Here is a 16,078-nt window from a genome sequence, read left to right as displayed (position 1 = left end):
ACGTATGTGCATTGAAATTTACCTATCACATTCACATGCCGACTTTATTTTATTCATTTATATTTACAAATATACCTTTTTATAGAATTATCATGAAAAACGAAAGGCTTCAAAAAGTATATAAAGGTAGAGGGGTTAATGACAATATAAATTCTTTTGAGAATACGGAAAAAAATGTCGAGGGAAACGAAATAAAAACACCTATAATACAAGGTGAAACGGATAACAACGATCAAGAAAATTCAACACAAAATGAACCCAAGAAGAAATTGTAAGAATGAAATATATATATGTGTATATATATGTGCACGTATTTGTTACACATTATATATAATAATATATGCTCATATATGTCTGTACTATATATATAGATTTATAACATTTTTTTTTTTTTTTTTTTTTTTTTTCAGCTTAATCGGAGCTAAACCAATTTTACCAACATGTAATGACGAATTACTAGAAAAACTCAAACAAAGAAGAGTATAAATATTATAAAAAATATTTAATGAATTATTTTTTCACATATGTTATATATAATATTATATCACATTTGAAAAAAAAAAATATATCAAATGTGTTCTTTTTATTTTATTTTATTTTTTTTTTTTTCTTTTAATAATAATAATTAATAGCAAAATGTCGTATAAAAATTATTAATTTTTTTTTTTTTTTTTTTGTTATTTTCCAATTAATCATTATATTTTATCATTTTATAATATTTAATTAATGTTATTAATAAGACATTAAAAATTATAAAGATTCTTTTTATACATATGATGAGTTTTTTCTTTATATTGAATCATTTATTAATACAAAGCATATATAAATATATTATACATATAAATATATATATATATATATATATGTATAGAACTTTTGAAAATTTTCATTGTTATATTAAAACAATAAAATGAATATAAATTATAAACACATATATTATATTGTAAATGTTAAATATCTATGCTTATGTATTACACTATTTAAATGATAGTATAAAACATATATATATATATATATATATATATATGTATATATATTTATATGTATATATATTTTCGTTTCACTTTTTTTAATCAATATAATTATAAAGTGAAAGGAAAAAAAAAAAAATAATAACAGACAAATAAAATATTTATAACATTAAACTTGTCCATTTTTTATATTTCAAATGATTGGGAACATTTTTTCTTCCTTGCTCTTAATATTTATTTATGATTTATTTATAACACCTTAAAAAAAAAAAAATGTTTCATATTTTATTAGGAATATTTTATTATTATTTTATTATTTTTTTTTTTTAAAGCTATAAAAAGAATTTATATATAATTATTTATATATAATTATTTATATATGATAATAATGTGATGCATGAATTTTATTTTTTACGATTAAGAGAGAAAAAATAAAAAAAATATGGAATGAAATATTTTTAATTTATAATGACAATATGAAATATTAATTATATAAAAATAAAAAAAATATATTTATGAGTATTTGTTTATATTATTATTATAATAAAATGTACATAATGTTTTTTTTATATATAGTTGATGAATTTATATATATAATTATATAGTATATATAAATAAATATTTTTTATACGAACAAAAAAAAATATATATATATATTAATATATACATATATATATAATAATAATAATACGACATTTCAAAATTATTATAAAATTTTAAAAACATTTTGTTAATATCTCCGTACTTCTTTAATTTATTTTTTTTTTTTTTTTTTTTGTAAAAATTGAAGGAGAAAAAAATGAAAGGTTAATAAATTTTTACCTAGTAATCAGAAAGTAAATTTTGTAAGATTTACTTTTGGTCCCTTTATTTTAAAATATGATTAAATAACAAAAAAAAAAAAAAAAAGAAGAAGAATTATTTTAAATATAGATCATTATTTTTTTATGTCGAATTAATATTGGATATAAATGAATGATAATCAAAAGGTCAATTTATTTTTTGGTAAGTAGATAAGATAAAAAAATATATGTAATAAAAAGGAATATATACATATATATATATATATATATATATATATATATTTTTGTGTTTATTTTTTTAAATTTTTCTTTTTGATCTTTATATAGTATCAGGTTTGCCATTGGATGTTTCAGAAAATGAAATGAAGGAATATTTTTTGCCTGACCATGAAATAAGCCATTGCAAGTAAGAAAAAAATATAAAAAAAAAAAAATAAAAAAATAAAAATATATGTACATATGGATGTTATGAAAATGTTTGTCTTATAATCTTTATAACATCATATATATATATATATATATATATATATATATTATATTTGTAGATTATATAGTACCCATTGTGGTATAAAAAGTAGTTATGGCTATGTGGGACTTAAAAGTAACGAAATAGATATTCAAGAATATGTAAAAAATAAAAAATTAAAAAATAAGGATATATTTATTGAACTTATTGATGAAGAGAATGAAAGTGATAGTAACATCAATGATAATGTAAATAGTGATCATCATCTAAATGGTGACGATCTCCAATATGATGAACATCTCCAATATGATGAACATCGTCAAAATTGTGAGAAAGAGAGCTCCCCTTGTGAACAAGAAGAACCTAATACAAATAAGGCATTTAATTTAAACGAATCCATTTTTGATGATACCAATGGCACAAATAAAAATGATAATATTTGCTACAATAATGTTAAATTAAAAAAAAAGAAAGGAAGAAAAAAATATATAAAAATTATCAACAAAAATGGAGATATAACAAAAGAAGGGCTATCTATATTAGAAAATATGAGCATGCAAGAAGTTGTATTATTAATAATTAGAATTCAAGAGTTAGTACGTATGGATCCTCAAACAGCTATTAAAATGTTAGATGAAAATAAAACTATTTATTATTCCTTGGTGCATGCTCTTTTTCTTTTGGGTATATTAAATGTAGAAATAAGTCCTTTAGATAATGAAGAAATTAAAGAGAGTCATTTATATCAAATGAAAAATTATTTTCAATATATCTGTATGAATGATAAAAAGTCCACAGTCCAAAATTTTAATGAACCTAAAGCTCTCGTGGATGATGAAAGTGAAAATTATTCTTGTGATGATTCATCTGAACAATATGAAGAAGAAATTATAAATGAAGATGTAATAAGTGTAGAAGAAAATCAAAATGGAATAAATGACAATTCTGTGATAGATGGTATGGATAATACATTTAATAGTGATAATATAATATATGATAATAATAATAATAATAATAATGATGATTATGATGATGATTATAATTATGGTGATGATTATAATTATGGTGATGATTACCATCATAATTTAATAAATAAAAAAGCTACCCATGTAAACAAAAAACCCTTATATAATAACTATCAACCTTATATTTATAATATGAATAATGATACAAGTATGGAATATAATAATATGAAGGGTATGAATAATCATAACCAATTTAATAACATGCGAATAAAAAATAAACAAAAAAAAGATTATCTAAATAAATCTTCAATGCAAGAATGTATAAAAGTAAATGACTCATCAAGAAACAACAACAATAATAATATTAATAGTATAAATAATATTAATAGTATAAATAATAATAATAATATGATTGGATCAGGAAATATAGTTATACCATTGGACAAAAGGAAAGGAAATTTTTATGGAAATAATCGAATGAACATAAAAAATAAAACTAATATGCCCATGGGAAAAAATATTAATATTAATAATAATAATAATAATAATATCAATAATATCAATAATATCAATAATATCAATAATATCAATAATAATAATAATATGTTTCAAAAGGGTGTGCCTAAACCACTATATGGCTTCAATAAAAATAAAGACGTTAACAGAAATAATATTAACTATGATAAAAATGATGAAAATGCTGGAGATACACAATTACATAATTATAATAATAATTTATTAAAATCAAGTAAAGAAAACAAAAACCATAATGAGAACACTCATTTATATAACTCAACAAATTATAATGTTAACAATAAACAACAACTGTATAGAAACAAGACCGATTTAAGAAGTGACAATGTTCCAAATAAATTAATAAACAAAATGAAACATACAAATAATAATCAAAGAAGAGGAATCAAATTAATAGATAGAAAAAATAATCCTGAAGAAAGTAATTATAATGACAATAAAATAAAAATTAAATGTATTAATATTGAAGAAGAAGAAAAAAATAAAATAAATCACAATAATAATCAAAGAAGAGGAATCAAATTAATAGATAGAAAAAATAATCCTGAAGAAAGTAATTATAATGACAATAAAATAAAAATTAAATGTATTAATATTGAAGAAGAAGAAGAAAAAAAAAATAAAATAAATCACAATAATAATCACAACAACAACAATAATTTGATGACAAATCAAATTAATACTAATCTAGCTTTACTTCTTAAAAAATTAAAAATTTCCTTGAATGATATACCATATGCTGAAGATGATTTAATCAAAGAAATAATAAATGAAAAATCTATTCTTCAAAATATATTAATAAGTAAATATGTAGACATGTTGAATTGGACAAATGAACAGGTATTACGTGTATTGTCAATCAGAAAAACATTAAAGAAAATTGGTTATAATATAAACGGTGTTATATAAATTATGTTGTAGAACGTTTGGGGGTCAAAAAAAATATATAAGTAAAATGAATATATGGAATAATAAAAGGACACCCCAAAAGGGAATTATCACAAAAATAAAAATATATATATATGTATATATATATATATGTGTGTATATATTTATGTGTGTAAAATATTTATTCAATAATTTAGAATTTTTTTTTTTTTTTTTTTTTTTCATTTAATTTATTTATAAAATAAATACTTCCCTTCAATTACTTATCCCTTTGTTGTCATAATTTTTTTAATTTATTATTATAATATATTTATATATTCATCCTATTTATTCATTTTATTGTTATTTTTTTTTTGTGTGTTTTAAAATTTTTTTTTTGTAATTAAAAGGTTTAAAGTGTTCATTTTGAAATAAAAAAAAAAAAAATAAATAAAAATATAAAATAAATTAAAACCATAATGTAATATATATATATATATATATATCAGAATGGTTGCATAAAAGATGTGAAATATAAAACTTTTATGGTTATTTCTTTAAACACATAATTATAAAAAAATGTGTTGTATTAAGAAATATGTCTTTTTTTTTTTTAATTTTATTTTTACAATTATGTGTTGAATTTATTTTTCTTAACAAATTTTGTATGCTTTGTATGTAGCTTATTAAAGTTTTGCTTCTGTATATAAACCTTTTTAATATTATGACCAAATTCATCGACATGTGTATTTTTAATTTTTGATTTGGTTTGTTTTTTTACGTTTCTTAATGCTTCTTGAAATAAATTATATTCAGGTGTTTTGTAGTTTTCTTCTAAGGTGAATTCAAACCTTGGTCCTATTTCTTGTAGCTTCGGACGTTGTTCATTTTCTTTATTTATATTAAAAAATTCTTTTGTAATTAAATATTGATTAAATGATATAACATATACGTTCTTCTTATCTTTATCGTCATGTTTGTGGTGCGTATTAAATTTATTTGTATTCAAGTTGTTGAAAATATTTTCTATATTTTTTGAGGAATCATTGAGGTTTTCTTTTGTAGTGCTCATGGCATCTTCTGTTACTTGTAGTGTTGCATCATCATCATAATTAGAACTATCATCAAGACGGTTATTATTATTATTATTATGATATGTGGAGTTGTTTTTATTATTATTATGATGTGTGGAGTTGTTTTTATTATTATTATTATTCTTGTGGTCCTCTTCCTCTTTAGTGTCAGACGCTACATTCACACTCGAGTCATTCTTCTGATATGCACTTATGACAATCAAACGTTGTATTGATTTTTTAGAAAAGGAGTCAACATTTTTATGCTTAAAAAAGTCGAATAAGATATTTTTTACATACCTATTTGTTTCATTTTTTTCAAAATAATCTCCTTGAATTAATACTAAAGGCTTTGTATCATATAATATTTCTTTTGATAGTGAGAATAATTTTAAGGGTATATATGACAAAAGATTGAAAACATAATAATCTAATATTTTATTATTAAATAACCTTCCAATAATAAATCTTGAAGGTTTTTTTTTTGTTGAAAATACAGAAAAAAAAAAAGAACAATTATTATGAATACATATATCAACTAGTTTATCTATCTTGTCAATTATATTTGATAAATTTGGATGTGCTTTAGGCATATAACAAGTTAAAGGTTTATAAATATTATATATATCATGCATAAAGTTTTTTAATATTAAAGATCTTTTATTACTACAAATAAATAAACAATATTTAGAACCCTCTTCATAAACTCCTTCTCTTCTCTTCAAAATTAATTGACCTTTACGAGTTTTACCTTGCTCATTCTTAATATTATCCACAATTTCTTCTTTATTTAATTCATCCATATTATAAAATATAAAATAAAAATATAAATAAAAATATAAAATTATAATATAATGTAATATTATAATATTATAATATTATAATATTAAAATATTAAAATATTTATGTAAATATTAAAAAGATTCAGATATATTAACAAATTAATAAATAAATATATAATATATAATATATATTTATATATATTGTTAACCCATCTATATCTTCTCAATTACATATAAATATATAAATAAATATATTAAAATTATAAAAATGTATTCATAATAAAATATATTATATATATATGTTATAATATATATAATTAAAAAGTGGAAAAAACAAATTAATAAACATCAAAACAATCATTATCATACATATTAATATAATATATATTTTATATGTTGTTGTTTTTTTTTTTATAAGCCTTTAAGAAAAAAAAAAAAAAAATTTATGCATATTTTATATATATATATATATATGTGGATATATTCCATAAAAATTATATATATATTTTTTTTTTTTTTTTTTTTTTTTTAATTTTTTTCTTTCATAATATATATATATATATATTATATTTTTATTTTATTTTTTTTATTTAAACTTTATAATATTATTTTATTTATAGATTTTTATATTTCAACCATATCATACCTTTAATAAAAATAAAGAATATGTAAATGTGAATAAATAAATAAATAAATAAATATATATATATATATATATATAATATAATATAATATATTAATACAAATATAATAATAATATTTATATATTTATATATTTATATGTTTATATATTTATATGTTTATATGTTTATATATTTATATGTTTAATATTTATAATGAAGGTAGTCAAAAAAAGTGTTGAGAAACCATTGAAGAAGAAAACATTAAAAGAAAAGAAAAAAAAACAAGCACAAAATAGTACTTCTGAATATGTGGAAAAAAAAAAATTAAATAAAAAAGAAAAAAAGGAATTTAATAATAATAATAATAATATAGATGAAGAAGATGATGAGATTCTTTTTAATCAAGAAGATTTTGAAAAAAAAAAACAAAAATCTCTTGAAAATAAAATATTATTATCAAAAAAATTAAAAGAAATAAAATTACAATTTAAAGATTATAATGATGATGATCAACATAATAATAATAATAATAATAAAAATAGTTGGATTGAAACATTAGATATTACTAGTACAGAATATTATTATTTAAAAAGAACAGAATTATTTGGAATATCAGAATCAAGAGAAAAACAATTACAACATATAACACATATCAATGTTATTAAAGGTTTACAACAACTTCAAGCATTAAATATTAATTTTAATAGACCATATGATTTTCTAGCTGACATGTTAAAGTCAGATATACACATGGAAAAAATTAGACAAAAAATTCTAAAAGAACATGAACAAGCTGAAATCAGAGAAACTAATAAACTTAAACGAATTAATAAAAAATTCCTTAAAAAATGTGGATCACAAAAAATTAAAAGTCATAAAGAAGCTCTAGAAAAAAAACAAAATCTATTAAAAATTGATCAATTAAAAAAAACAAACAATTTACAAAATCTTAATGTACAAGAATTCTTTTTAAAACATTCAAAAGATCATGATAACAAATCTGCAAAAAAAAATTTAAATAACAAAGAAAAAAAAAATAAACCTATCAAAAATAAACAATTAACAAAAAAAAAAAACATCAATAATAAAAGGAAGGGATCCTCAAAAAATTCAAGTAAAAATAAAAAAATTAAAAAAAAACATAAACATAAAAATAGAAAGTAAAACAAAGCAATAACATAAAAAAAAAAATATATATATATATATATATTATATATAAGGTATATTATATATTAGTTCATTTATATATTCCTTTATTTATTCAATTATTTAAACATTCATACATTAATTTATTTATAGCTTTTATTTTATTTTATTTATTATTATTACTTTTTTTTTTTTTTTTTTTTTTTTTTGTTATTATATATTATATATTTGTTATTTTATTTTATTTTATTTTATTTTATTTTTTTAATTATAATTAAACAAACTTTTATAAAGATATACATTTATATAGAATACTCTTAAGGTGAACGAAAAATATAAATAAACATACATATGTTAATATATATATTACATATTAACATATGTATGATACTCCATCTCATAAGAATACAATTTAATTATTTATTTAAAAGGAACTTTAATTTTTCTTCATTGAAATAATATTAATTTTAAATATAATTTATATATTATGAAATGCACATATATAAATATATATATATATATTATATATATGTGTGTTCTTATTTTTAAAAAGAGTTATATATGAAGTGCAAATTGTAAGATGTCCATAATAATGGATCTTTAAAATAAGGAAAATATAAACATATATATGCACATATAAATAATACTATTATATATTTTTTTTTTTTTTTTTAATACTTAGTAGTATAAATATATGTACTTATATTTATTATTTATTTTTAAGAATTAGCAAGTTTAAGATTTTATTATAAGTTTGTTCATATAATCTCACTTTATGAAAACTGAAATTTATACGTATAAATAAAATATATATATATATATATATTTGAATTTTTTTTTTTTTTTTTTTGTAATTTTATATCCCTCCTGTAACATACAATTTAATATAAATATATATATATATATATATATATATATATATTTATATATTTATATATTTATATATTTATATTCATTTATATTTATTTTATTTTATTTTTTTTTTTTGAAAACTTGTAATGGTGAGATGAGCTCCAATCGTTTAAAATATTTTTAATAAAATTTAAAAGAAAGAAAAAAACATGGAGGAGGAAAACGAAAGAGAACGATTGAGAATACGTATAAGTTTGAACGATTTAATATTAATACTATCAGTTTGTTATTCCGTGGGTGATATATTTGTTCAATGGAATGAATTTTCTAAATGTTATAAGCCTATACAATTATGGCTTGTTGTTTCATTCATTTCTATTGTATTATACAGATTTTCTCATTTTGTTGCTCAATATTTTATTAATGAAAATGATGATTTTATAATATATAGAAGAAACAGTCCACCTTTTTATATTAGCTTCTTAGTACTCTTTATACTGTTTCCTTTTTTTATTATTTGGAATATTATAGGAACAATATGGATATATCAAATTATGAAATACACTCCAAATTGTTTACCAAGAAATAATCATCCTTGGTTTATTGTTCTCTGGATTATACTTTGCTATGTATGGATTGTGTTGTATTTATTTTTTATTATACTATCTATATATCTCGAATATCAATCCAGAATTTATCAAAGGACCATAACCAATATGCAAAATGATGATGTATTCTCAAGATGGACAGATAATATTGACTTAATGAGAGACTATGGTATTTTTATTTATAGTAATGGATTAAGATTAAAACAAATAGAAAATTTGCCATTTTATTATATCAAAAATATTTCAAACGAATCCAAATGTTCTATATGCTTAAATGATTTCCAAATAGATGAATGTGTAAGAACATTGTTATTATGTAATCACACTTTTCATAAATCTTGTATTGATTTGTGGCTAATCAGAAGTGCTACCTGTCCAAATTGCAAATCACCTATTGCATCGCAAGGGGTTTTTATGAACGTTTAAGGTAAAAAAAAAAAAAAAAAAAAAAAAATGCACAAAATGGCTAGCTGTACATAATATATATGTACATATATATATATATATTATGTGTGTGCACACAATATTTATTTATGTCGATTTAATTTTTTTTTTTTTTTTATAATATTGATATAACATTTGGTTTTATATTATTACATTTGTTTTTATTTTGACATGTAATATTTTTATTTTAACATGTATTTTTTTTTTATATTTATTTTTTTTTTTTGGTTCTTAAATTAAACTTTTTTTTTATTAAAAATGAATACTTTAATTATGCACATGGAAATAAATATAATTGTATTATTTCCAAATGGATAATAAGGGTAAATATATTTTTTTTTTTTTTTTTTTTGAAGGGAATTAGAAGGTTTGTTCCTTTTCCCTTTTATTAAGTAATTCTTGACCTGATAGGTCATGATAAATTTAATAAATCAATACATGTCCACAAATGTGGACACACATAAATATATAAATATATAAATATATAAATATCTAAATATATATATATATATATGTATATATTGTTTTATTTTTATTGTGATTGATCAGTCGCATGATAAAAGATATATTCGCACAAATCCTGTGCAGATCTTATCCTGTCCGATATGGATGTTCCAGTTATCCATCCAGAATCGACATACAAATTTTTATAAGAGGATTTATTTAATTCATCCAAAAATATTTTTAAGAGTTTCTCGTAATTATATGAATAAAATGGTATTGCTTCATTCCATTTATGTATTTTTAAAATATTAGGTTGTGCATCATTATTTATGTCAAATATGTTTCTTAAATCTTTTGAAATTATTTCTTTAATTTCATTTTCATCTAAAGTAATATCATTTGGATGATTTGATCCACCCATATATAATGTTAACAATACTGTATTATCATCATTACATCTTTCTTTAAACATGTTATTAATATAAAAACATCCCAAGATATGTGCACATTTATCAGATGATAAAAAGCCAAAAAAGTTGTTAGGAATATTTATATCATTTTTCTTATAATATAATGATATACTTATAATATTGGAATATGGAAAATTTAAAAGTATATCTCTTATGTTAATCGGTAAAATCTTTCTCATAATATTAGAACATATTTTCGAATTTACAGTTAAAACTATGTTTTTACCATATATTGTCTTATTTTGCTTTTCATGTTTGATGTTACACATCCATAAATCATTATAAGCCTTTTCAATAAAATCTACTTCATGATTTGTAAATATATAATCTTTATTCATATGACTTTTTAATTTATCTATTAATTCATATAAACCATTTTTAAAGCTAATAGTTTTTCCAATTAAATTTTTTTTTTTTTTTTTTTTTTTTTCATCATCTTCATCAATATGGCTAGTCCATTTGGCTAGATCAGGTAACATTAAAAAAGGGTAAAAAAGTTTGTATGTACATTTTAAAAATATAGAAATATGACTAAATATATTAATATAAAATTGTTTCATATATAACAACAAAATATTAATATTGTAACAAATATAATTCAATAGATTTTTTTGTTTTGTCTTCTTATTTGAGGAATAGTAATAATTGTATAAGGCATTTATATATAGAAACATTTTTGAGTTATTATTTGAAAGGTAAAATAAATTAAAACATGGTGTAAATAAATAAAATTTTTTTTTTTTTTTATTATTCAAATGTTGATAAATAAGAGAATTATTATTAACACATTGTGTATTTGTATTCGTATTTGTATTTGTATTTGTATTTTGGTTCTCCCTTTTAATTTTATCATTCCATATATATAAAGAATTCACTTTATTATTAAAGAGCTTTAAATTTCTTGAAAAGAAGGAAAGTGCAGATATTTGTCCATTGCCTGCACACGAGCCATATATAAAAGGCAAAAGTAAAAAATTATAATGTTGTGAATCGAAATTATCTTTCATATAATTTTCAACAGATATATCATTTATATATGAATTTAAATTTTTATATTGTTTAAATATTAATTTGAAGAGTAATTTAATTTTATTTGAAATATTTATTAAAGGGAAAGATAAATAAGAAAATATATTTAAATACAAAGGATATAATTTATGATGTTTTTTATTATATATATATTTTATAAGTTTATCATCTAATAATCTAACACTAGAAAGTAAATTAAGTTTATTAATTAAATTATAACTTTCATTACATAATTTAAACATATTCGGACCTAACTCTACTAATATCTTTTTATCATCCATATTATATGTATATGTCTTTATATACCCTCCTAACTTTTCTTCTTTTTCTATTATTATTATGGACAGTTCAGAATTTTTTAATTTTAAATAATAATACAAGCAGCAATTGAATAAACCACCACCAATTAAAATAACATCATAAATTTTATGTGAAGCCACATCATATTTTTTATATGAATTCATAATGAAAAATTAAAAAAATATCAATATATATATATATATATATATAAAAATTTTTGATAACAAAATGGAAATTATTTATCATTCAAGAAATACAATTTGATCTATTATATATATAATACACATTTATATATTCTTTTTATGTTTAATATTTTAATATATTAAAAAAAAAATTTTATAACAATAAGAATAAGAAAAGATATACAAATACTTTATAAATCTTAATGCATTCAATAGAAGAAAATATTATTATATGAATTTTTTGAATATTCCAAACATTACATATATATATATATATATATATAATATCAAATATTTACACAAAAAAAAAATTAAAAAAATTTTCTTAATATAATTCCCCAATTATTACAATCAAAATAAAATTTCTCAACCTCTACTCCTTCGATGCTATTACATAATTCATATAATTCTTCTTTTTTAAAAACATGGTAATATCTTTCTAATTTAACTAGATCTACAAATAAAAAAAAAAAAAAATAAAAAAAAAAAAAAAATAAAAAAATATGGTATCAATAAGGTTTTCCTTTTTTTTTTTTTTGTACTACTTTATATTTTAAAATAACTACTACAAATTATATATACAATATAAATTATTTATAAAGATATGTATCAAAATATATATATATATATATATATTTTAATTTAATTTTCAAAATTTTAAAAACATGTTACCTTTTTTTACAGGTTTAAACTTATGATTTTCTTCTTTTTCTTTTTCTTGTTGTTCTTCTTCTCCTCCTCCTCCTCCGGTGTCATCATCTTGTCCTTCTGTTTTATATTGTTGTTGAAAGTACCAAGGTACGAATACTAAAAAAAAGAAAAATAAAACAAAAAAAATAAATAGTTGCATATATAAATATATTAAAGTTATAATTAATAAGACCTTGAACAATTTTCTTAAATTTATATTTCTTTTTCTCTTACTATCTTGAGAATCAAATTTTCGATTTCCTACGACATTTTCTTGTTGTTCATAGGCCCTAAAAATAAAAATAAAAATAAAAATAACAAATATATAAATATATATATATATATATATATATATGTATATATTATCTTTTACATACCAGACATATATTAAAATCCTTCCTCCAACTTTCGTGCACCGAACCATTTCATTGACTGCTTGTTTTCTATTACGTAAAATAAATATATATATACAATGTAATAATATATGTTGTTCCTTTATTTATTTATATATATATTTATTATTATTTTTTTTTTTTTTTATGTTACCTTTTTTCATGTGTACCCAAGTGATGTATAACTGCAATGGATATACACAAATCAGCCAAATCTAAAAATAAAATAAAATAAAATAAAATAAATATATAATTATATATATATATATATATGTTCATTTGAGCATGTATTTTTTTTTATGTTTCTCACTCGATCTTAATGGTATGTTTATACAATTCGATAACAACAAATCCGTGTTCGTCTTTTTCTTTGCAAGCATCAATAAATAAAGACTAAAATCTAATCCTATATAAAAATATTTTGATGATTCACGCAAATTCTTTCCATTTCCACATCCTACATCTAAAATTATATTCCCTTTTTTTTCTTCATTAATTATATTTTCTACATTCTTCCAAGATTTGTATCTATAAAAAAATATATTATTCAAAAGGAGGAAATTGCACAAATTATAAAATATAAATGAATAAATAAATAAATAAGTAAATAAATAAATATATATATATATATATATATATATGTATATATATGTGTGTGTGTGTTTTCTTTTTGTTCTTACCTTGTGTGACCAAAATGCAAAGCTATTTGGTTGTAAACATCTAATACATACGTCTTCTCTAATTTTTCTGACGTGTATTCATTTACATCAATAGGAACACAATCTTTTTCTTGTTTTTCATTTGGAGGTATTTTATTTTTAATCTTTTGCGTTACAAAGTTTTCTATATTATCCTCTCTAATGAACCTGAATATGACGAGGTAGCTATTTTTTCTATCCATAAGCTATAAAATAATAAATAAATAAATAAATAAATAAATAAATAAAAAATAAATAAAATAATATGTTATGATAAATCCCTTTACAATGTAGTAACATCAATTTGTTTTCTTCTTATAATTCTTTGTTATTACCTTATCTTGCATTTGAATTTTTTTTTTTTTTGGAATCCCAAAAATTATCTCATGCCTTAATTTCCCTTTAATTCTTAAAAGGGTATTACTCTCAATTACAAGGTTTAATTTTTCTTCTACAATGAAATAATATAAAAAGATAAAACATAAATAAATAAATAAATAAATATATAAATATATATATATATATTTTTTTTTGTTGTTATCCTACTGTTTCGTATATCAAGAAATGACATTGGTAATTCGTTGCCTAGCACTAAAAAGGCTATTTCGTCCTATATATAAAATATACACATATATATATATATATATATATATATATTCATATGCACTTAATTTTTTATTTTTATTACGTCAAAAATATAACTTGATTCAATAACATATTCTATAGCTTTTTTGAGATGACAGTTTAATATAGTAATTTGGTTGGGTTGTCTATTATTAAATATTTTTGTTATTCGTTCTAAAAATTCTAGAGAAAAAAAAGAATCTAATTTTGAAATACAGTAAGATTTATATATTTTATTTGGAATATTTCTACAGAAATAATATCCAACATTGATCTCTACAAAAAATAAATAAATCAATGAAAAAATGAAAAAATTAAGATATTAAAATATATAATATCATAAAAATTGTATATACACAATATATAGAATTATTTATTTATTTATTTATTTTTATTTTTATTTATTATTATTATTATTTTTTTTTAATTGTCGTACCATCATTTTTTGTATACATCAACCATTTTTCATTTTTATAATTCTCAAGAATTTCATCAGATAATTTCTTATCAAGAACATTATCAATAATGGTAATATATTCTTTATGTTTTAATAAGCACGAATAATCACAAGAATAAATTGCACAAGCATTGTTATTTATTTCGTATTTTATATTTGCATATTCTGCACTAACATCAGATATACTACATGTCGACCCAGTCGGCAAAGTCTTCAAAAAAATAAAAATAAAAATAAATATATGTATATATATATATATAAATATTTATACATTTTAATATTCTTTTCTTTTATTTTATTTGTATTATATTACATCGTTGAAAAATTTATAAACAAAGGTGCAGTCCTTCTTTCTATAAAATTCTATATAAATCATATCTTCATTGTCAATTAAATATATCATACAAGTAACATCAAATTTAGAAATGAAATTTTTTATTTTATCACAGTCCCAATTCCTTAAACCAATACCATTTATCTTTAATATGTTCGTTACTTTGTATGTTCTTTTGTAATATCTTCAAAAAAAAAAAAAAATAAATAAATAAATGAAAATGTAACATATAAAATATGTATATATATATATATATATTATAATCAGGATGTAACCAACGTCACATTTATTATACAAATATAAGAACACTTTTTTTTTTTTTTT

At 18.8% G+C, this 16,078-nt stretch overlaps 7 protein-coding genes across 7 annotated transcripts in view; 4 read left to right on the top strand and 3 right to left on the bottom strand.

Moving 5' to 3' along the window:
* Positions 1–486, top strand: part of PGSY75_1028600 (hypothetical protein) — a gene marked incomplete at both ends in the record, with an annotated part of 1,547 nt that extends 1,061 nt beyond the window's left edge. Inside the window, 2 exons of the mRNA XM_018786056.1 lie at positions 86–271; positions 411–486. Coding sequence (XP_018641672.1) covers positions 86–271; positions 411–486 — 262 coding nt within the window. Of the gene's footprint in view, positions 272–410 lie in introns of the transcript that reaches the window.
* Positions 487–1,942: 1,456 nt separating this feature from the next.
* Positions 1,943–4,648, top strand: PGSY75_1028500 (hypothetical protein; the record flags this gene model as incomplete). Its single annotated transcript, XM_018786054.1, has 3 exons — positions 1,943–1,976; positions 2,102–2,180; positions 2,320–4,648. 3 exons carry the CDS (start codon positions 1,943–1,945, stop codon positions 4,646–4,648), a joined length of 2,442 nt encoding a protein of 813 aa, XP_018641671.1.
* Positions 4,649–5,237: 589 nt separating this feature from the next.
* Positions 5,238–6,482, bottom strand: PGSY75_1028400 (putative nucleolar preribosomal assembly protein; the record flags this gene model as incomplete). Its single annotated transcript, XM_018786053.1, has 1 exon — positions 5,238–6,482. The coding sequence occupies one exon, from the start codon at positions 6,480–6,482 to the stop codon at positions 5,238–5,240; it is 1,245 nt and encodes a 414-aa protein (XP_018641670.1).
* An 815-nt stretch (positions 6,483–7,297) lies between these two features.
* On the top strand, positions 7,298–8,248 carry PGSY75_1028300 (putative rRNA-processing protein EBP2; the record flags this gene model as incomplete). The annotated part of the gene is made up of 1 exon (XM_018786052.1): positions 7,298–8,248. The coding sequence occupies one exon, from the start codon at positions 7,298–7,300 to the stop codon at positions 8,246–8,248; it is 951 nt and encodes a 316-aa protein (XP_018641669.1).
* Positions 8,249–9,291: 1,043 nt separating this feature from the next.
* PGSY75_1028200 (putative zinc finger, C3HC4 type) lies at positions 9,292–10,116 on the top strand (the record flags this gene model as incomplete). Its single annotated transcript, XM_018786051.1, has 1 exon — positions 9,292–10,116. One exon carries the CDS (start codon positions 9,292–9,294, stop codon positions 10,114–10,116), a length of 825 nt encoding a protein of 274 aa, XP_018641668.1.
* Positions 10,117–10,666: 550 nt separating this feature from the next.
* Positions 10,667–12,541, bottom strand: PGSY75_1028100 (protoporphyrinogen oxidase; the record flags this gene model as incomplete). Its single annotated transcript, XM_018786050.1, has 1 exon — positions 10,667–12,541. One exon carries the CDS (start codon positions 12,539–12,541, stop codon positions 10,667–10,669), a length of 1,875 nt encoding a protein of 624 aa, XP_018641667.1.
* A 329-nt stretch (positions 12,542–12,870) lies between these two features.
* PGSY75_1028000 (putative methyltransferase) lies at positions 12,871–15,938 on the bottom strand (the record flags this gene model as incomplete). Its single annotated transcript, XM_018786049.1, has 12 exons — positions 12,871–13,013; positions 13,232–13,366; positions 13,484–13,539; positions 13,627–13,692; positions 13,796–13,856; positions 13,952–14,169; positions 14,322–14,545; positions 14,675–14,790; positions 14,886–14,949; positions 15,028–15,239; positions 15,400–15,631; positions 15,734–15,938. Coding segments are annotated over 12 exons (1,732 nt in total), but the record flags the coding sequence as incomplete, so codon positions are not given.
* Between the last annotated feature and the right edge of the window lie 140 nt (positions 15,939–16,078).

The sequence above is a fragment of the Plasmodium gaboni genome, chromosome 10 (genome assembly GCF_001602025.1).
Source record: "Plasmodium gaboni strain SY75 chromosome 10, whole genome shotgun sequence".
In the NCBI taxonomy this organism is placed as follows: domain Eukaryota; phylum Apicomplexa; class Aconoidasida; order Haemosporida; family Plasmodiidae; genus Plasmodium; species Plasmodium gaboni.
Note: the sequence above shows the minus strand (reverse complement) of the source record. Positions and strands in the feature narration are given on the sequence as shown.